Here is a 22,661-nt window from a genome sequence, read left to right as displayed (position 1 = left end):
ATAGGCAATTTAGTCATTGTTACCTGCTTGGGCCGCGACCCCTGGGCTAAGGTGTCCCCACAACTTGGTTAGCTGGGACAGTCCCAGTTTAGGTATGTTGTCCTCATTCAAGTATTAATCGCACGCCCACCCCTTTGCTCTTAAGTGCCTAGTTTGGGCAATAAATTATATGGTCACCTTAGGCATAATGCAAAAGTCAACCGCACCACACACACACACACACACACACACGACATACACATGATAGCCACTGACTTCACACAACTACATGTCAAGCACAGAACCCCGTTATAAAGTGATTTTATTAAATTGATTTGGACATACTGTAGGTCAAATAATATTTTCCGAAGATAACAATTATGGACTTTAAAGCTTGACATAAAATTAGTAGCTTCAAAAGTGTTAGTCATATTCCCCAGCAACAGCATGATAAAATAATTCAACTATGTAGAAATATAGAACTCTAGGACTAGCTGGAAACTCGGAAATCATTTAGCCTAATATCCTCATTTTGCAAGTGAGAAAACTAGACTCAAAGATTAAGCGATTTGCCCAAGCTCATATACCTAATAGTAATAAAGCTAGAAATCAAACCAATTTTTCCTAAAACTAAAATTCTATCAATGATATTTCAACTGGCTCTCTATCAACTAAAAGTCTAGGCTTTTCTCTAGTGCTCCACACTACTGTGACATGAAAGAGGGGTAAGACACCACAGTAAATCGCAGTCGAGGAGTTCAGGCCTGGAAGGGGCTCACTCGAATAACGATGCCAGCCCTCTGTGAAAGGAGATGCGTGAGAAGCGACTTCCCAAGGCCTGTTACAGAGACATCTGGATGCAAGTCCAGACAGCGACAAATTCACCCGCAAATGCCAGCTCCACTCAGGCCCACCCACTAAATTGTGTGCTCCTTTTCAATCTCCTTTACACGTTGAGGTGTTAGTTATACAAAAACCCCTTCCAGTCTAACAGAAGAAATTAATTCAAATATGAAGAGAAATCACGCTTTGTTTCAGCATTTCGATGACTATTTTGGGGAGTTCATTTTCCATCCCCATAGACAGCTGACAGACACCACTAACCTGACCCCCATTTCAGAGCTTCAAAGAGCCTCAGTTTCCCCAAAGACTTCCTGAGCAAAAGGACTACATGTGGGAAAGCAACGAAAACAGGAATGAGAAGAGAAACAAAGTTAAAAATTAGTTGCTTTTGTTCTTGTCATTGGGGACTTTTGGTCTTCTAAACATTCCTTGAGTTCCTCCACATGAGTTTTTAATATCAATCTAGCCAAAAAAAAAAAAAAAGGCCTATAAAGGTTGGGATACGGAGCACCTCAGCGTCTCCCCCCTTCCCACGCTCACTGCGCTCCACGCTCCCCACCTCCCCTCCCGAGACCATGGCAGGGCCACCCCCAGCCTGCGCTCGCAGCCGATGCTCTGGGCCTCCGCTCCCATCCACCGCCACCCAAGAAAGGCCTTCCCTGACCGCTACCTAACACTGCCCCCCCCACCCCACCCACCACACTAAATCATCACCCTAGTTTATTTTCTTCATAGCACTTAATCACTATCTCACACTACGTCATTTATTTGTTTACTTGCTTATCATCTGTCTCCTCCACCAGAAGTCAACTCCATGAGAGCAGGGCCCTTGTCTGTCTCACTCAGTGGCACTCCCAGCACCGAGCACATGCCTGGCATGTAGGAGGTGTTCAATAAATACTTGTTGAATGAATGAAGGAAAAAAGGAGGATAGATTAACACAGACAGTGATGCCTGAAAAGGAACTGATACATAACCCTCAATGAAGGAGTAGCAAGGACTCCTACACATTATTGCCCAAAATTACAGAAACAGAGACTAATTATTATTAGTGACTCCTACCATCCATGTCTCCAGTGGTCTCCCCTAGCTAGTAAGGAGCTCCACATGTCACAAAAGGTGCCCGAGAGGGCAGTTCTGGATGGAGGAATGTTCCAACTTTGCTTGCTTCTTCCTCCCTATTTACATTCAGCTATTTCCAAAAAAATTCAAGTTAAAAATATGTGATGTAGCCACTAGAAAATTAAGTCTAACAGAGACACAGTGATTAGCAGAATCCACAAAATTAAAAAAAATCAAGAAAAGTTCAAGGGCATGTATGTCTGCTAATGATTTCTCTGATAGGCCAAGTGAATGGAAATTATGAGTCACCTGAAACCTAAAACGAAAGATAATGCCATCTAGGAAGGGGTGGATATTTATGGGTATTTTGAGGACATATGGGTAAAGCGGGTTCAGAAATAATGGGATATATGGAAAGATATGCAGGGGCTAAGTGGTAACCTCAGAGATACCAGAACACTATCTTAGTGGGAGCTGTCCATTTTCAAATGCATTAACCAGGATGCCTGAATCAAGAGAAGCCGGGCATGAGCTCCCGAAGACGGGGTGTCTGGGGTAGCTTCCAGGTAAAGTGTAGACAGAAGGTGACTCAGGAGGCTGGGCAATGACCATGGTTTCCTGTGCGGTATTTCAACGACTGAGGTGTTGTGCTGCAATCCCAGGAAACGCACATGCACGCCTGGGACCTCACAGCCCGTCTGGGCAGACACTCTGAGGGACTCCAGATTCACAAGTCAGGTTGTGGATCAGACTTGGCGTGAATCAAAAAGTCAACCTCACAGATGCCTCTCTGAAAAGAATGTTCTGCTGGGGCTTGCTGTAAAAATTTCTTGGGTCAATGTAGGTATTTACAGGGTTTCCTTCCTAGTGGCACTTATGGGTTTTAAGATTTTTAACTCTTAGCGAAACGCTTTATATAACTGATATTTTGAGATGGTTTCTCTCCTTTGTGTGCACTCTCTGGTGGATACAGAGGCTGGTGCTCTGACTGAAGGCCTTCCCACACTCATCACATTTAAAAGGTTTCTCCCCAGTGTGCACTCTCTGGTGGATGCAGAGGCTTGAGCTCTGGCTGAAGGCCTTCCCACACCCACAACATCTATAGGGCTTCTCCCCGGTGTGCACTCTCTGATGGATGCAGAGACTCGAGCTCTGGCTGAAGGCCTTCCCACACTCATAACATTTATAGGGTTTCTCTCCTGTGTGGACTCTTTGATGCATGCAGAGGCTGGAAGTGTGCCTGAAGGCCTTCCCACACTCTTCACATTTAAAGGGTTTCTCTCCGGTGTGGACTCTCTGATGCATGCAAAGGTTTGAACTATTACTAAAGCCCCTCCCACACTCACTACAGACATAGGGTTTTTCACCTGTATGAACTCTCATGTGAATCTGAAGATGTGAGCTCCAATTGAAGGCTTTGCCACACTCGTAACACTTATAGGGCTTCTCCACAGTGTGGATTTTCTTGTGCCTATTAAGTTTTGTTGTAGTACTGAAATCCTTACCACAATCATCACATTTATAGACCTTCTCTCCTGTGTGGTCTCTCCAATGAATATGAAGTTCTGATATATGAAAGAAACCCTTATCACACTTGTCACATTTATGGGGCTTCTCAGCAGTGTGAATTTTCTGATGCATGAAAAGATCTGCTCTCTCAGAGAAAAACTCCCTACACATGGGGCACTTGTAGATCATCTTTCCTATTTGGTATCGTGATTTAGAGGAGAAAACTTCCTTACAACTGCTACAGTTACACGACTGCTACTTCGCTGAGTCTCTTATTTGGCCATTTTAGCAGTTTATCTCAGGCTTGCTCTAATCGGTAGGTTTAAGGTCGGCCTAAGCTTCTCCCTGCCTGTCCTTCTACAGAAGGTTTCTTCCTGCATAGTGTTCCTCACTCAGTATTATTATTGATTATAAAGTGACATTTCCTCCCACATGAATTCTGTAACTCATTAACACAGAACTCTCTCTTAGATCCTGAGTTGTCAACATTCCAAGGGGCTCCCAAGGTGCAAACCTTTGCGTTTTTAAGCCCCTGGAATCTTCCTCTTGCAGAATAATCTCGTACTTCTCACTTCTAGAAAAAGGACTGCACAGCGTCCCCTGCAGCAGACGGCAAGACACTGTGTGTCGGTCTCGATCCCCTGTAGCCGGCCCTGGAAGCGTCAGTGTGGCCTTCTGCCTCCTCCACATCAGACAGGAGCCTCCCAGGAAGCGAGCTCCTCGGGTTCCAGGCGTGTCAGCCCTTCCTTCTGAGGATTCCCAACACAGGGGTCACTCCAGGCTCCTGGAACAGAAACAGAAATACACTGAAAATGCCTTTTTTTGTCCAGGAAATTGCTACTGATTCCATAATTGATTACACAATTAATGTCACATAAATGTGACAGCAGTAACACAGACCTTTCTGGATCTTGAGGAAGAAGCTCCCTTATCTCCCAGAGAGATGTCTCTATTGGATCTGCAGGTCTGAAGAAGAGAATTTGTACATATCACACTCCTGTTTATAGCCCAAGTATATAATGCAATTACAACCAGTGACTAATTATCTGAACAACATCAAGGGAATATCATTGAAAAAGGAAGGAAATCCTCGGAAGACCTCCACCTATGAGAAGCAGCTCCCCTCTGAACTCCAGAAGGAGCTAAAACATCTTATTTGAGTAGCCTTTCAATCTATACAAAGAATAAATACATGACATATCGGTGTCCAATGTCATTCCCTTGCTTAATTGCCCTCAATGGTTTCCTGATGCACTTAAAATCCAAATCCTTAACTTAAAACCCAAGCTCCTTCATGACCTTGCCTCCACTCTCCCCCACCTCACTGTGCTTTGTTCCAGTTCTCAAACCCCCAAAGGCAGTGCCTGCCTGGGGGCCTTTGTCCATGCTGTTCCCTGTGCCTGAAATGCTCTCTCCCCAACCTGGTGTGTGACTTGCTATGTCAGCCGCCCCCACCCTCTACCAAAAGGAGGCCCCTGGCTAAGACTCTATTTTAATCTCTTATTTGATTCCTTCAAAGCACAGAGAACTTGTAATTATCTTATTATTGCTTGGTTTCTGATCTGTTGCCTGCACTGAGATGTAAACACCACAAGGGAGGAACTCTGTGTGCTGCTCACTGCTATATTCTGGCAAAGGGGAGGCGTGCAATTAATATTGTCGAATGCACCTGGAGAGTACTTCATGACACCCTCTCCCCCCAACAGACATCCCTGCCTCATCCTGGGGGAGCAGATAAAGGTGCACTTCCCAGTGCCTCATCACCAGTCTGCTGACAACCAACATGGGACAAATATACAACAAATAGAATGAAGAGGAAATAGAAGAAAATAAATCCCAAAATATTCAATCTGAAATCTGAGGTTTAGGACCATGTCTTAGCCATCTTTTCATCTCTTGTATTCCATACTCAGTAAGTGATACTTCAATTAATTCATTCAATGCAATTAACAGATCTCACAATGACACTGTCAATGACATGTTCCACACAGAGACGGGGCACCTGGGTGACTGAGGAGATTTAACATTAAAGCAGCAAAACAAATTGGACTGCTTCTAGGTAGAAGTGTTAGAATAATGAAATTCAACTAGATAACCAAAATTTCAGGAAAAAGAGAGTCAACAGAAATAGAATTCTCAGTATAAAAATTATAAATGCATCTCTCCTTTGACCTAGTAATTACACTTCTAGAGATCTATCCCAAGATACACTGACAAAAATAGGAAAGTACTGCTGGCCCAGCTTATTCATGGCAGTATCTGTCACAGCAACATTGCAGGCACCCCAAGGCCCATCCACAGGGGACTGGTGGAATCAACTATGTACTTCCTCATAATGAAATACTGCTTAGCCATTTAAGACAGGGACTGAGGAAGAGCACATGCACTGACAGGGAGTGAACCCAAGTAACGTGGCTTACTAAAGAAGAGCAAGGCATAGAATAGTATATAAACTCTGCTATCTTTTGTGCAAAAAAGGAAGGGAATAGGAATGTATTTATGTATTTGTTTACATGACGTATAAAAATAAACATGGACAAGGAATATACAAAACTGAATTTAAACAGTTATCTATCGGGGAGGAAGGCAAAAACGACCAAGTAAAACTCAACATACCTTGTTATGCAGTTTTGACTTTGAAAATATAAATGTTTATTCAAAAAATTAAATAAAAAACAAAAGCAATCCTTAAAATTTTAAAACAAAATGAAAGGAATGAGCCTTAACTTTCAAGTTAGTGACATATCCACAAACGACTTTTGAGAACACTATACTGATTGCACATTCTCAGAAGGACGTACACTGTTGACAAATACAGCTGCAAAGAAACCAAACTTCTTTTCAATAGTTTAACTGTTATAATAACATTGGTGTTTTTATAAAGTAGGATAATACAAGTAAGTAATTATGTTAACGTTGTTAGGAACTAAAATTCAATATAAAGGGAAATGAGATATAAATATAAAATCAAAGTTAAGGAAAAAAGTCCTATAACATAAAATTTGACTTAGAAATAGTTTGAATTCATGTCTGTTTTTTAGCTCTGTCCACCAAAAAGGCCTGGAAGCAATGACAACTGAGATCAATGGTCCCTTCCCACCAAATGGCACAGGGATCCTCGGAGAAGGGCTGGTTTTGAGGCCAGAGTAGCATTTTATAAAATGAGCCTGGAACATCCTGTTACACCAGAACGCAAGAGTCATGCCAAAGGAACACAGATGCCAATTTACAAAGAGACTCCCGCTGGCCAAAAATGGGACAACTGAGCATCAAAACGAATAATGAATGCAATCTACTGAAACACATTAAATATACAAAACACCATGAGTTCCTGATGATTGCACGGGGTGGGGCACGGGGAGGAGTGCAGTGAGAAACGGGAGCACACAGAGGCAGAGAGACTCCAGGCACTGGACAAAACTGGAAGTAACTAAGACACTAGCTTCTTACCTTTTTTGAAAACTGGCAATTAAAAGGAAAGAATCAAGCATCCATCCTTTCTTTCCTCTATCAACTATCTTTCAAGATAATGCAACAACCCAGCTAATAAATGTGTACCCTTAATGACATACCTCATTCAGGCCACGATAAGAAGCAGGCGAAAACATGAGAGGAAAGGCTGATGAGGAACTTTCATCGCAAGGATCAGGCTGTGATCCCCTGAACCCACTGATCAGTCTTAGCACAGCTCAAGGAGGAACAACCAGACCTGGTGAGCCTCCCAACATGATGCAACAAGAGACGTACGACATCACCTAGAAACACTCTTGCCAAAAGACTGAACCAGAATCTAACCAAGCCTCTAGAGTTCACTTTTATTTCAAGGAACAGAAGGGACAGAGGAACTACCAGCATGCAAGCAGAAAAATATCAGAATGTGAGCCAGCCCACAGGACAACTGCCCATTTCTGCAACAAGTAAATGGAAGGGAAACGTGAGGGGGTGCTGCTCTAGATCAAAGAGACTTGAGACATAACAATCAAAAGTAACATGAGGACCTTCTTTGGAATCTGATTCAAATAAGTCAGCTGCTAAAAGAAGACAACTGAGGACACAGGATTAGGGACTGGGTACCAGACGAGACAAGGAATCCTGTCAACCGTTAGGTGTGACGATGCACTGCAGTTACGTAAACACACGTCGGGGGCGGTGTTTTCAGAGATGTAAACTGAAGCATGTAGGAATGAAATGACACGGGGTTTGAGCTGTATCTTAAAACACTTCAGCAAAAACATAAAAAGGAAACATAAAGCAAATGTGGCCAAATTGCTCTAACTGCCAAATCTAGATGATGAATAAAATGTTCTACCTTTGTATACGTTTGAAGTTTTTCCTGAGAAAAAAATTGGCTAATGCTAAGACATTCTTTTCCTGCTCCTCTTGAGATGACAAACTGATCCTAGAACCAGACAGACTGGACAGAGGTGAAACTGAACCACAGAAAAACCACCCCCAAATGGCTGTGGCTCCCCAGTCAATCCTGAGCACATTGAGAATGTGTGTTGCGCAGACGGCACCGGAGAGCAGAGAGAAGGCAACGGCTGCAGGACAGTGACACACAGAGGACAGAGGAAGCAGCGGTGCGCTCTGCTCCTCCCAGCACCTGCACTTGGAAATGAAGCGGCAGGGAGCAGGACAGCCATCCAGACCAGCTCAGGGGGGCAGACTCTGCTCAGGATGGTAACTCAACACCAACTTGGCGACATGAAATTCCTAAGTTGTCCCACATGAGCTGCCACCAGTTTCTCTGGGGGAGGAATCAGCACTGTCACTCCTTCCAGGTAACATGCTGGGGCACATCTGTGGGTCTCACCATGGGGGTGGGCGATAAGCTACGTTCTGTAGCAAAGAGAAAAACAAGATAAAGCAAAAGAAACTCCAGCAAATTTGCCATGTGACCAACCAAACACCAGAAGGACAAACCCCACAAAGGGCCCCCCCTGGAGACTTTCCTCAACAGCACCTGCCCCACTGCACCGCACACAGAGAGGAGACCGGAAGTCAAGGGAGCAGAGATGAGCCACAGATCCCCGAGACCCCAGGGCACGACGTTGCCAAGATTCTCTCACTCAACACGTCTCATATCCAACGTCCCTTGAGGGCTTTCAAGGGGACAGTCCATACGACCGCGAGACGACCTGTGTGACCAGAGGAGGAAGGAGCCTGGCCCTGAGGTCACCTGACGCTGCCAGGGCCACCTCTAGTTTCTCCGCGTGAGGCCTCAGGAGCAGCCCCAGCAGACTACGCCTTCAACCTACGTTTGAGGGGAACTTTTCAAATTGGAAAGTTAGAGTTTGGCTGACAACTGAAAGAAAAAAAGCTTAAATTTAGCCCATTTGCCTCAAATCCCCAACTTCCATGAAAAAGAGCTTGCCCTCTCTTCCTGGAGTTTGTCCACTGGAGTCTTTGCCTCATCTAGACTTTGAGACACCAAAGAACATCGGGATCAGTCCTGCCTCCCAGGACAGTTAAAACTGAGCGATCAGCTAATAAACAACCGATGCCGAAATGCAAGGAAGTCAAGAAATGAGTCCTAGATACAGGGAAGCTGTGTCCTGCGAGAGTAAAAGCTCTGGGCCCTGGCCAGGGTCACTGGAGACGGGGACGCAGGATTAAGAGGCTGGGAGGATGGAGCTGCTGCCCTTGGAGGCCAGCCCAAGCCAAGTGCTCCCAATTCTAGGTGCACAGGCACCACCACTGTCACCAGGAGGTGACACTGTGACCGAGCTGTGGCTGACTCTGCTGCAGCAGCCTCCATTTTCCTTGCAGGCAGATACACTCGTGAGAGAGGAGCCCACTCTGGTCATGCCTGCAGGTGGCAAGGCCAAGAGGAGGGTGCAGAGCGAGGACACAGACTTCCTCCTCAAACTTCAGCTGAGTCCACTGCAGAGTGTGAAGATGACAGCCCCCTGCCCTGGGAAGAGGCTCCTGATGCCGTGCTGGGGAAGGGGCTGGACGTGGATTTTGAAATGTGGATTATTTAAACATACTTTCCTACGTGCCTTTTATATGTTCCTTTTACGCAGCTGACCAAAGAGATGATTTTGCTTGGGGAAAAAAGGTACGCTAGTTTTTCATGGATTTGTTGTTAAAATGATCCTATGGTTGCAAACCAGTAACTCAAAGTAGAAGGACTCAGTCTCCACAGGGCAGGTGGTGGAGAATGAAGGAGCCGACGAATGTGACACACTGAGAGAGAGCATCCCACAGGGGCCCATGGGGCTGGGATGATGGCAGCCTAAGTGCGGCCATGAGGGGAATGCCAACCATTCAGGACGGAGGTGGAGATTGGGAAACTGCGACCGATGTTCCAGAAAGCCGACTCTGATCTGGATACACTCAGGACAGGGTGGATATGAAATCAACACTAATCACCCTGATTTGGCAGGGGAGAAACATCCAATTACACTCCTAAAGGAATCAGCAGCCAAAAGCCTCGATGTCAGACTTTGCACACACGTGTGAAGCCAGCTGCTGCTGAGCAGAAAGGCTGAGCGCCTCATCAGTGCTCTTCTGAATGAGACTATGACCGGGACACAAGAACCACACAGACACACAGACCTGGAACTGGCACCACTGACTGAAGAAGAGAAGACCGCCCCAGAGCAACTAAATCTCACAGCCAGACCTGTGAAGAAACAGGCTTGCAGACGGCACGCTAGTGGAGCAGAGGGCAGCTCCAGGGAGATGCAGGACCATGTCTTGTTGGCACCTGATGACACACGAGAGATGGGGGCTGGTGAGGGAGATGGTCTGCAATGGGGACAGGACAGCGATGCCCTTCCAAGGACGGGGAGTACAGGGGGAAGGGCAGATGCTGTACGAATGAAGTTCAACCAAAAGAAGAGAAGGGATTTAAAAATATTTCCACTTGATCCTGGAACATCAGGCAAGTTATGTCACCTAACACTATTTTGCATCTGTTTTCTTTTTATATAATCAGGATAATGTAGACGTCTTGGCCTATCACAAACAAAAAACGTTTTATATGCTATCAGTCAGTCAAAATATGAAGGAACGAGCATCCTTTGGAAACTCAAGGACAGACACTTGCATTATGTATTTATTTCCTTTTTGAAATGTTGGCTGCACAAGAGCTCACGTAACTGGTGAGACTGCTAACACCCAATATGTGACCTGGAGTCGTCACAAAACCTGACAAGTCATAAACGGGCTTCTCACGTGAACCCAAAAGTAGAGGGGTACAGGAGACAAGAACAGCAAAAACCTGATGAGTTTTAAACCTGGGGAAGAGATACACGGGGTTCCATTTTTAAATTTCCTCTACTTTTGACTTTATTTGAAATTTTCCATAACAAAAAGAACAAAAACCACTAAGCCTTTACTTACAAGGCCCCTGGAATGAAGCTCTTCAGCCACGAGACAGTCAACAACAGCATTCTATGTGATAGAGCTGAATAACTCTGCTTCCACCGACACCATAACCATGCAAACTCAAGCACACCACCACACAGCGCCAGCAAGAACGCTAACCTACGAGTTCGTTAGCAATGCATCTATTGTCAGTGAAACTCTATTGATCATCCTTTGACCAAAACGTCCTGTTCTTCCAGCTTTCTGACTCTGTTAATCTGCCTGAACCTTTCCTCTGCCCCCAAAGGACCTCCAGCCTGTTTTTAATCTCTTTTTGTCCCACTAATCAGATCCTGTCTGTCTTTACTCCCTCGCTTCCTTCTCTGGCTCAGATTCCACGGCTCTGCCCTCCACTCACTCTCTCAGCCACTCTCCTCTGCCATCACCAGTTCCACAGTCATACCACGGCTTTGCCATCAGCAACGACTGCACCACCATCTCCAAAATCTGTTCAAGCGACCCATCTTCCAACCACCTCGCACTCCTCCCCTTCCAGCAATTCTCTGCCCGCAGACTCGGGACCACTAACCCTACCACTTGTTCTCGTCCTGCTCGGTCCTCTTTCATCCATCCTGAGAACTTCTCTCTTGCAGTCACTGTTGACTCTCTTGTGACTTTCTCCCTCCATCACATTGTTGCAGTAATACCCCGACCGTATTTAAACCCAGTTCTCCACCTATCCATGCGGCACCCAAGCAGCTGAATAACGCCAGGCTTTATCTGACGATCACAAGTCTCAAATGGGCTCTGGCCGTAAACAAATTCTTCTGAAAATCTTTAGGACACACACTTTGCCAATATTTTAAATTACTACTTCATACTTCTCTTTTCTCAAGTCTTCTATATTCCCTTCAGCTCCCTCACTTGTGGCTGATAACTTGCCAAGAGAATTTATTAAGAAAACAGAAGCAATCATTTGGCTATCTCCTCTCTCTCCCGCTGGCAATCCCCTCAGCTATTTGCACCCACACCCACACCCTCTGCCACCCTCCTCCTCCTCCTCCACCTCCAAGTAAGCACCCTTGCTCCTCCCCAGGGCTGGCCCTTCCACTTCAGCCCACTCAACATTTCCTGTGGCCTTCTCAAAAGCAAATCCTGCAATGACTCCTTCTTCGTCATCATCAATTTTGTCTGTCTGTAGGTCCATTCCCATACAAACATGTTCCAGTATCTCCCTTCCTGAAACAAACTTCTTTGGATCCCACATCCCACCCCAGCTCTCAGCCAAAATATCTGCTCCCCTTCACAGCACAACTTTTCAAAAGAGCTGCATGCCTCACATTCTCTCAATCGGTTTCCGTCTCTGCATCCCACTGGGATCACTCTTACCCAGGCCGTCATGACCTCCACAGTGCCAAACCTGATGGGCACCGTCCTCGTCTACTTGATGGGACCACATGACACACTCTCCTTGGCCAGCATGGTGCCCCTCACCAGCTGTCTTCCCACCTCACTAGCCACTCCTCGTTTTCTTTACCGGGATGACTCCTCCTCTCCTCGATGTCTAAATGTTGGGGTGCTCCAGGGCTCCAACTAGGGACAACCTTCTTTTCTGAGTCTATATCCTCTCTCCAAGTAATCTCACCCAGTCACGTCACCTAAAATGCCATCTTGATGTTGGCTCCCAAGTTTTACCTCCAGCCCTGGACTGCTCCAAACATTTCCAAACCCCTCACACTGCTCCTCCTCACTCTTCCCCACTTGTAAGCTGCACCAACATCCACCCAGACGAGCTGGCCTTACTTCTTCTCCCCGCACCCCCACTTATCCAGATCACCACAATACACCCCACTCCGCCCTCCCGTCTCCCCACCGCCACTACAGCCACCCCTGGCCAAGGCAGACTGTCCCCACAGCTTCGCCATCAGCTGTCTCTGGCGTCATTCTTGCTCCTCCACAGTCCGACCCCCATGAGCAGCCAGCCTAAGCTTCTAACATCGTAAATAAAACAACGCCACTCCCCTGGTTAGCCTCCCGCCCTCTTTAAAGCACACACTCCTCTCGCTGGTGCACCAGCTGGACACCAGCCGGCCGCGGGCTCCGCCCACTCTCAAGCCCACACCCTCCTGTACACCACACAGCGCCTCGCTCGTCTCCTTCCTCGTCCTCAAACCAGCCAAGCGCGTCTCCCTCGGCGCCTCAGCCGCCCCGGCCCGCGCTGCTCCCGGAGCACGAGCACCGAGTCCTCTCAGCACGTGGGTCCGGCACCAGGGCTGCCTCCTCAGAGAGCAGCCGCTCCAGCTGACTCACCTCGCTCGGCTGTCATTCTGCGTCCCGTCCCCCTGCCCGCCGGCACTGCTCTGTGCGTTCACGTGTGCCTCCTTGTTCGCCGTCTCCCTCTCCCTGCTGCTGGAGTGAACGCTCCTCGACCAGTGGCGACTGCAGAGAACTAGTGAGTTCAGTGACTGTCGAAAACTCCTCCGTCTGTCTTCCACAGGTCATGCAAGCAACACACGTTTCTCCAGGGTCTGTGTCAGCCACTGCCCTCAACAGGCAGCTGAAGTACACCTGTCCCTTCCCTGTGGAGGTCACAGCCTAGCGGGGAGGCAGATGTTCAGCAAAAATGCCCACGGAGAAATGTCAAACCCAAACTATGCTGTGTGTGACAAAGCAGCCCTGGGCGGTGTTCTGGGAGCCTCTGACGGGATGGAAGTGGGGGCCGAGCTGGTCGGGAAGGTCGGGGAAGATTCCTCGAACAAGTGACAGCTGAGCCCAGATCTAGAGGAGGAATCTGCAAGATGAAGGAGACATTCGCCCCGAGGAAATAGCATACACTAAGGACTTGTGCTCAGAGATTAAGGTATGTATGAGAAGCAAAAAGGGCCAGCGTGGCCGCAGCACAGGGAGCCAGGAGGAGCACAGCGCACCATGAGAACGGAGAAGGGGGCACAGCAGAAGGAAAGGATCTTGATCTTTACTCTGAGAGCAACGGAAAGCCACTGGAGTGCTTAGTTTCTGTTTGTTTTAAAGTGGGAACAGACTTGCACTTTAATAGAAAACCATAGCTAAGATATATTTACCACATGGGTGGAAAGCAAGAGTATCTGAGGGCAAACAGGCTGGGGGATCATCTGCGTAGAAAGGATGGTAACCTGGACTAAGCAGTGTGTAGATGGAAAGAAGAGAATGGCTTTAAGGCACATCTAGGAGAGAAATCAATCAGAGCTGGTGCTGGACTGAATACTGTGGGTGAGGGAGAAGGAAATGCCAAGGACGACTCCTAGGATTTTGTCTGAAGAACTGGGTGGACCTGGAGCCATTCATTAAGATAGAAAACTCTAGGAAAGACCAAGGTTTGGGGACTAAGATCAGGATTTCAACTTTAGACATCTGTGATATCCAACAGCAGATGTCAAGAACAGTAGCTGAATAAAAGGAATGGGCACTAAGATAAGACGTCAGGACCTTGTAAGACACAAATTTGTGAGCCATTAGTGTTTAGATGGTAACTGAAGTGGGACTGGAATCAGATCCCAGGGAGAAAGTCCCAGGTGGGAGTGAAGAGGACCCCAGGACTGAGCCTTATGGAAATCAACACCTAACACCTGAGTCTGAAAGAAGCCAGCACAAGAGAACTTACTGTATGACTCTATTTACATAAAGTTCAAAACAGGCAAAATAACTCTATGCTCTTAGAGAGGGCAGAGGAGCTATGACTGGAAAGGAGTCTGAGGGGGATTTCGGGGGTCCTGGTCGTGTGGTTTCCTAAGCTGGGCACTGGTTTACACAGATGTGGTTATCTCACAGCCATGAACATTCTTCATGCTGTAGCCCTGTGATCTGTGAATCTGTTTCTATGTTATACCTCAAGGAAAAGTTCAGGAAAGAAAAAATGGGAAGAATTCCATTGAGACGGAAAGACCGAAACTACAGGAGAGAAAACAAATAGTGGAAAAGGCCCATGGAGACAGGACCCAAAGCCCAATAGAGGGGTCGGTCTCAGAGAGGAGGGACAGCCCCCTCCTGTGACAGAAGAGAGGCTGCAAGTGGTGTGTGTCTCGGAGCGGGAAGCTGACAGAGTCCAGAGTCCTGGCTGCTGTCTTCTCTGTCCTCAGTAAAGTAGGAAGGTCACCTGATGAGGAAGAGAGGGCAAGTGGGGGAGTGGGCAGCTTGAGAAGCACAGAAAGCGTCTGAAATGGTTGTGTGCAGAGTGGGAGAGTAGGGTGACCAGAGAAACATGGAGAAGCTGCCAGAGCGTGGAGGGTGGTCACCGGTTTGTCCCACAGGGCGGTCACTCAGGTGCCGCATGAGTGATGCAGTTGGCTGAATTTCTACAAGACTGGTTTTCTGCCAGACAGGAACGATCGAAGGACACAGGGGCCATCTACCTGGAAGAAAGCATTGCCTATTCCACTCCAAATTTCGGCCTTTGCACACTGACAGAGAAAATTTAAAAATTGCCAAGGTTTTCAGGGTCACCAACATCAACTGGGCCTTCCGGCTGCCGGGCATGCTCGTGGGACTCCTTCCCCGCTGTCCCTCTGCCTCCAGCCCCGCGTCGCTCCTCGCACTCCAGCAGATGGCCACACCGAGTCCTCACAGACAGGCAGAACTCAGAGAACCCCCTCAACGTCCTGCCACCAGCTACAAAGGTCCCCACACTGCAGCGTTCCAGCTCTTCTCCCTCCTTTTACAACAGAAGAGTGACTGTGCACCTGCTTAAGAGTCATCCCCACGCCACTCCTCTCTGGGCGTCTCAGCTGAGCTTTTCTTTTTTTATCTTGACTATATTTTCTGAAACTCGGACTGCTGGCTCAGAAAATCTAAAGTCATTTGAAAATAACTACACAATTACTTTTTTGTAAAAGTCAAGTGAAAATTACCTCTTTGCTTCTTTTTTAAGAAAACACAACAGCTCTGACTGTAAGAAACTTACAAGGCACTGCAGGACGTCCTATAAAGCACTAATGATCAATAATCCCACTCTAGAGTAGCAGACTCTTCAATACGTCAGTTAACTCTATTTCAACAGAGAACAGACCAACTTCCTATCCAGAACCAGGTCTGTCAGAACACGTGGTTTACAGTTTTGTCACTCAAACGGATAGACACTTCCTGGGAATGATAAAAATGACAAAGAGGAGGAAAGAAGACATGTCTATACCCTACTCTCAACCCACGACCAGCAACAGCACTGGGCTGAAGTGGCCATGGGATTGATCTCCCACATGCAGAGCAGGCAACTTCCCATGGTCCTAGAGAAGAAGTTCGAAAGAAGATGATCAAAGTGCCCTAGCTCACATCAAGAAGCATCAGACTAGTAACCGTGAAATATGAAGAATCGAAATCAACTTCTAGGTCCCTTAATTACTGGGAAGTGTTTTATAGGACGATCCCTGTGTCCCAGGTCCCCCAAGACATGTTGGTTCACGCTATGCTGATTCGTTTTTGATAGATAAGTGACACTCTGAGGATCCAGCCCACCCAGAAGCAGGCCTAGAAGAAAGGTGTGATTGATGCAACAGTCCTGTAAGTTGAACTTGGACACAGGATGATCAGAGCACGTGTGTGTACAGGCAAGTGCCACAAACATTCATTTAGTATCCAGTAGTTGCTGGGCAGTGAGCTAAAGCTCTGGAGGATCCTATGATGAACGAAAGAGCCATGGCCCCTGAACTCATGTGGTTTACAGTCTCGGAGGGGAAGGTGCCAGGTCCAGCATTGCATAAGTGGTGCTGTGACAGAGGCGTGCACCTGGGGACACAGCTGCACAGACAAGCGACATCCAAACTAGTCCTGGTATGGCAAGACAACTTCAATCAGACTCTATTTTCAACTGAAACCCAAAGGATAACTGAGTTAGCCACGAAGAGCAGGAGGGCAGAGGGTCCCAGCCTGGGAGGGCAGGTGCCTATAGAGAGGATCAGGATGACAAACCCTAGGAAGTGGAAGTTGAGCATGCAGAAGGCAGAAGGTGGGGCAAAAACAGGAGTCACACACCAACAGAGGCCTGCAAACAGAAGGAACACTTTAAGTGCTAAGAACTTTTTTTTAGCGCTTATTCTTGAGAAAACATAACCGTTACAGTTGCAAGACATCTGTGAGGCAGTGGGCTTCCTACAAAGACTAATAAAGACTTGTAGGTCTTGCTATGAACCTAGGACTCTATCTCATGCAAAACAGGATGGCATGAGGCTGCCACAGGTTCCTAAGAGTGAGGGAAGGATGGACCCATACACACACAAGGGTGGAGGACAGTAAAGGCCCCATGGGGTTAGAGAACCAAGTTCCACAAGGAAATTAGTTCCTGAGCGGGCTAGCGTGCAGCTGCATTTCTAATAGGGGGTGAAACTGACCTCAGCGCTTCTCCTGGAAATGCTGGTTCAGTTTCTGGAACAGGGAACATTCTCTGCGGCTCCAGCACTCCCCATCCAATGCAGTTTCCAAATACTATGTGAGGATTTAACGGAAGTCCTCACTCCACTCAACGCACCTCTTTTCCTCAGAAACCCATACTGTCTCTGCGTCTCCCTGGCACTGCAGCCCAATAATCACCAACAGCCAAATCCCCGTGTTCTGACTGTAGGACCAAGTGCTGACACCCATTCCGGCACGAGCCTGTTAGCATCAGCTTGGGCTAGCTAGAGCTTCGCAGAAGAAGTGCACTGGGTTGAACAGCATCTCCCAAAACTTCATGTCCACTTGGAACCTCAGGATGTGAAACAGGGCCTTTGCAAATGCAGTTAGTTAAGATGAGGTATACCGGATCAGGGTGGGCCCTAAATCCAATGACTGGTGTCTATTTTATAAAAGAAAGGAAAGAGAAAGTCAGACACATGCACTTGGTGTGGAGACGGAGACAGAGACTGGAGAGAGGTGTCTACAAGCCAAGGAGCGCCCAGGATGGCCAGCACCCACCAGAAGCTGGAAGAGGCAAAGGATTCTCCCCTGGAGCCCTGAGGGGGGCGTGGCCCTGCCGACGCCTTGCTTCATACCTCTGGCCTCCAGGATGGGGAGAGAATGAATTTCTGTTGTTTGAGCCACCCAGCTGCGGCACGCTGTCAGTCACGGGAAGCTGCGGCCTAAGAAACTACGAGCCCTAGAAACTAACCCAAGGAAGATCCAGAATGCTGTCAGGAACACCTTCCCTGCGACGGATCTCCGCCAGGGCCCAACGTACACGCACAGATATCTGCTTATTCTTTGGGGAGGCTGAATGTTCAGACTTCACCCAAGCTCTTTTCATTCTGTAAAAACCTGGAGTCATTTCACTTTAATTCACTCCAGAAGAAAGAAGAGAAGTTGCATATTTCATTTCTAAACTTTTACTCAGGAGACTACATTTCATAGAAAAAAAATCTTAATTTTTCCTTTCCTTTCCAATAGTTTCCTCTCTGCTTCCACTTCCAAAAGAAATAAACATTCATAAATGGTATATATAGTCTTTACCTCCCAGCAAAAAAGCTACACATGCATCCACACTCAGCGGGCAGGCAGCACGGGCTGCATCCAGGCCAGCAGGGTCAGACTCAGCCTCTGTCTATTAAGAGCCTGGTGCTTGGTGGCTCAAAACCTCTCTTAGCTCCACCAGATTATGGTTTCGCGTATGACGGAAAACGACACTTTCTTAGAATAAAATGTTAAGGTTTGAAATCAGAGGGGAGGGGGCAGGAATGCAAAAGAATGCTCCATCTGGAAATGAGCTAAAATTGAGCCGGGGGAGGCTTTATAATTGATGAGTGGCTTCTGCTGTGGCCTGCTAGGTTGCAGGAGCCTCTCCTCAGGGTCTGGCCAGTGAGGGAACCCGGCTCACTCCTGCCCACCGAGACAAAGCCCGTTGTGTGTCATGGCCCGAAACAGGCTGGGGTGCCCCACATCACACGCACACACACACTCCACTCACACGTCCAGGCCGTGTCCCTTTCCACAGCAACTATGACTTCAGCATCTCCCTAAATCGTCATAAACCCTGTTGAAGAATCACCTGCTAGAGAAGTCTCAGGACTATACACCCTCCAGGAGGCCGAGTATGAAAAAGCTCTGGTCTAACCCAGAAGGCCTGATCACCAGAAAATATTTTTAAAAAGATTCCACTCCTCCTCCACACAGATCAAAACCCATGAAAAGGGCCCATCGATTCGATGAGGTATCCTTGCGAGCATCCTGCCTCTGAGGTCGCCCAGCTCTCTGGGCCACACGTTCTCCCCCACTGCCCCTCTCCTTAAAGCACACTCAAAGCCACCTTTTACCCAAGCAGCAGCAGCTGCTGCCAACTTTTGTTTTATTGCAAAATACACACTTTGCAGCTCTTCCACTTACTAATAGTGTGATTTTAAGCAAGTGATTTAACCCTAAGAGACTCAATTTCCTCAAATGTAAAAGAGAAAGAATAACTCACACCTCCATCTTTTAGGGTTGTATGAAAGTGAAGTGAGACGATGCACAAGCCTAGGCTTGATGAACACTACCTTTATTCCTTCCTTGACTTGCCTGACGGGGACTGCACACCATTCCCCAGAGGATGCTTTAGGAACTGGCGTGAACAGGCCACCGTATGGCCTCCAAGCTTCTACTCCCTGCCCCCTGGCACTCCCATTTCCTGGCTGGGGATCACCACTCCCTCCCTCCACAGCACTGATGGCCACTCATCAGGGTGCCCATCCTCCCAGTGTGAGAGCCGAGTCCCCAGATGTCCCCCCACTACCCAGCAGTCAAGGGTGGAGAACAGACCTAAGCTCACCCAACCAGACGTTCTCTCCGAGTGCTCCGAATGGCAAAGAGAGAGGGGCAAAGGCGACACAGAAGAGTCGAGCTCATCACACATCCCAGTGGCAGCGCCCAGAACAGGCATTCAAGCAGTTCCTACTCCCAGACCTTGAGGCTCCCAGGCTCGTCCACATTCCCTTCAACTCTGTAATTCCTTCCTGGTTGTTGCAGACTCTAAGCAACCCTAACTGACAGAGGGTTTTAAACAGCCACCACCCACCTCCACCCCCTGGGCTCTCCCTCTTGCGCTGACTGGGGCTGACACTCATACCATGTATGAAGAGCACGTGGGAAAGGAAAATTGGCTCTGGACCCTCAATTTCAAAACGTGATGGGAGACCAGCATCACCATCCTCACCCAGGGACTGGCGGGAAACGCAAACCTCCAGCCCCACTCCCGATCTGCTTAATCAGAGACCTCCAGGGAAGTCCAACCTGGGGCCCTAACACACAGTGAAGTCTGTGAAGCCCCGACCCAGAGGCTAAGTGTGGTTCTCAGCAAGCGCCTGATCAGGGCCTCACACTTAACGGGAAAACATTCTTTGTTTGTAAACTGTGAGAAAACAAAAGCCCCTTGCTGACTGATTGCTCTCCCAGCAGAGGGCAGGGTTTGGCAGTGTAACACAGTGGTTAAACACACAACGGGGGCCAGCCCCGGTGGCCCAGTGGTGAAGTTGAGCACACTCGGCTTCGGCGGCACAGGTTTGGTTCCCAGGTGCAGACCTACACCACTCGTCTGTCAGGGCCATAATGCGGTGGCTCACATACAAAAAGAGGAAGATTGGCAGCAGATGTTAGTTCAGGGTGAATCTTTCTCAGCAAAAAAATAAAACATAAAATATACAAAGAAGAAAAAAGAAAGAAAAGAAAACACACAACGGGCCCACAGGTTGCTCCTCCAATCCTGTTCCTGTCATTAAGAGTGTGGCCTCAGACCCTTTCCTGAACTGCCTGAGCACCAGCTCATGTGTGTGACACGGGCCTGACCGACCTAGCTCCTGGACCCTGGGCATGCAGACAGCACACCCCCATCGCTGCCTTCACCGCTCCAGCTATGCCCCCTGGTGGAACAGCTCCTGAAGAAAGGAGCTGGGTGCCCTCTTGACTAGACCCTCCCTCTCAAGATGCTGCTCACAGTGAACTAGTAACAACCTCTGCTGAGTAGTGTCCCCGTAGACACGAGCTCCGTGAAGGCAGGAGCTGGGTCCTCTTGCTCACCACGGAGGCACTAGCAGAGAGCACCGTGACCGTCTCAAAGGATGCACTCAAATGTTTGCTGAAGAATTTATAATCCAGGTGGGTGGCCTATTAAATGGTTTCAGGTTTTATTTAGATACTTTCTTGAGTTGGGGAAAATGCTAAGAACAAATATTGGCTATAAAAGGACAAAAATTCTTTTCCCTAAAGATTTCTCCTTTTTTTTTTTTTTTTTGGTGAGGAAGATTGGTGCTGAGCTAACACTTGTTGCCAATCTTCCTGCTTGAGGACAACCTTCCTCTTTTGCTTGAGGAAGACTGTTGCTGAGCTAACATCTGTGCCAATCTTCCCCTATTTTATGTGGGATGCTGCATAGCAATGAGCAGAGCTAGGTCCATGCCTGGGATCCAAACCTGCAAATCCGAGGCTGCCAAAGTGGAGCGCATGAACTTAACCTCTACACCACCAGGCCAGCTCCCTAAAGATTCCTCTTTTACCCAATTTCTTAGCTCAGAATAAGCTGGCTGTGCGGTGGTATCCACCTCTTTCTTTCTTCCATTTTCTGTTTTCTCTATCTCTGCTACCCTTCCTTCCATCCACAGAAATGTTAAACGTTTGTTCTGTCTACAGCATGTGTCCTTCATGTCTGTTTTCCTTACTCACTCCAGGTTCAAGGCTCCACCTACAACATGCTAAGCCGGAGCCTAACACCCAGCCTGGTCCCTGTCAAACAAAACCGCACTCCACAAGGGGTACGGAGTCAGACTGCTGCAGGGTCAGGCACGCAATAGAAACGTGTGCAGCTGTCTGGTTCCAGACAGCAGGGACTGGCGTCCCTTCCCGCCTACTCCCTTAAAGGCATTCAAATTCCCACAAGCAGAACATCAACAGGCTGAAATCAGTCCAGCAGCCACAAGTTGAATCTCCTGCAAAAACAAAACACAAAAAAACTAACTTGTGAGCAAGGGACACTGAACAACTTGCTGACCTAATATCTTAGAATAAGCGAGCTCAGTTCTTTCCAGTTATTGTTCTACACCAGGAGTTCCCAAAATGTGTTCCAAAGACTCTCAGGGGTTGCAAAACCCTTATAAAACAAGATCAAAATGATTTCCAAAATAATACTAAAATGCTGTTTGCTTTTTTCACTGTGTTTACATACGCACTGAGGATGCAAACGCACCGGCTGGTAAAACTGCTGACTCCGTAGGCCCTCGCACGAAATCCTAAGGCAGAGGCACCAGACAGTACAGAGGTCAACGTGTTCTCCACCTCCTTGGACTCACACTTAACTAAAAAGTGAAGAATACCATTGAAAAGGCAATAAAAATTATTAATTTTATTAAATCTAGATGCTTTTATTATATTTACATTAAATATATAAACATATCTTTTAAATGTCTATTTATCATATTCTGTGTGTTAAAATGGGAAGTGCACCAGCCACACACCAAAGGGCAGCGGTCGCCTCAGGAAAAGCCTTCTTGCAACTGTCTGAGCTACAAGCTCCACGAGCCTCTTTTTTTTGACATCATTTTTACTTGAAAGAATGGGTACTCGGCAGCCTCGGGTACTGTGCAGGCATTTCAGATAACAGGAAACAACTGATGGCAACTGTCGCCCACCGCCAAATTCGAGCTCTCAAGCGAAAACTGGGACTTTGGAAACTGTCTGCTACCGTGAGCTCTCCGGCTCCCCAATACTTGAAGACTTTTCTCCTAAGACTGACAGCGATACTAACAAACGTGAGTTTTTTGATATTACATATAATGGAATGTGTGAACATTTATAAGATCTGTGTAATTTAGCAAACCAACATTTTCCAAATGACCAATGTGTGACGTAACAAAATCATTGTGGGAAAAAGACTTATTCAAAGCGCAAGAGAGACCAACGGGTTTCCATACACCAGACTATGAAAAGCTCACCGGTGTGATTTCAGACTGCACGCTGCAACTCATCTGTAAGAAGCTCTGGCTTGTCCAGTTTCG

At 47.4% G+C, this 22,661-nt stretch overlaps 1 protein-coding gene across 3 annotated transcripts in view; it reads right to left on the bottom strand.

Moving 5' to 3' along the window:
- Positions 1-284: 284 nt before the first annotated feature.
- Positions 285-22,661, bottom strand: part of ZNF664 (zinc finger protein 664) — a 44,378-nt gene continuing 22,001 nt past the window's right edge. For all 3 annotated transcript variants that reach the window (XM_070629297.1, XM_070629296.1, XM_070629295.1), the window contains 2 exons: positions 4,294-4,359; positions 285-4,177 (listed from right to left, as the gene is read on the bottom strand). In XM_070629297.1, coding sequence (XP_070485398.1) covers positions 2,797-3,582 — 786 coding nt within the window. In that variant the 5' untranslated portion in view covers positions 3,583-4,177; positions 4,294-4,359 and the 3' untranslated portion in view covers positions 285-2,796. The remainder of the gene's footprint in view (positions 4,178-4,293; positions 4,360-22,661) is intronic.

The sequence above is a fragment of the Equus przewalskii genome, chromosome 7 (assembly GCF_037783145.1).
Source record: "Equus przewalskii isolate Varuska chromosome 7, EquPr2, whole genome shotgun sequence".
In the NCBI taxonomy this organism is placed as follows: Eukaryota; Metazoa; Chordata; class Mammalia; order Perissodactyla; family Equidae; genus Equus; species Equus przewalskii.
The sequence above is the reverse complement of the archived record's forward strand: the minus strand, read 5'-3'. Positions and strand labels throughout refer to the sequence as shown.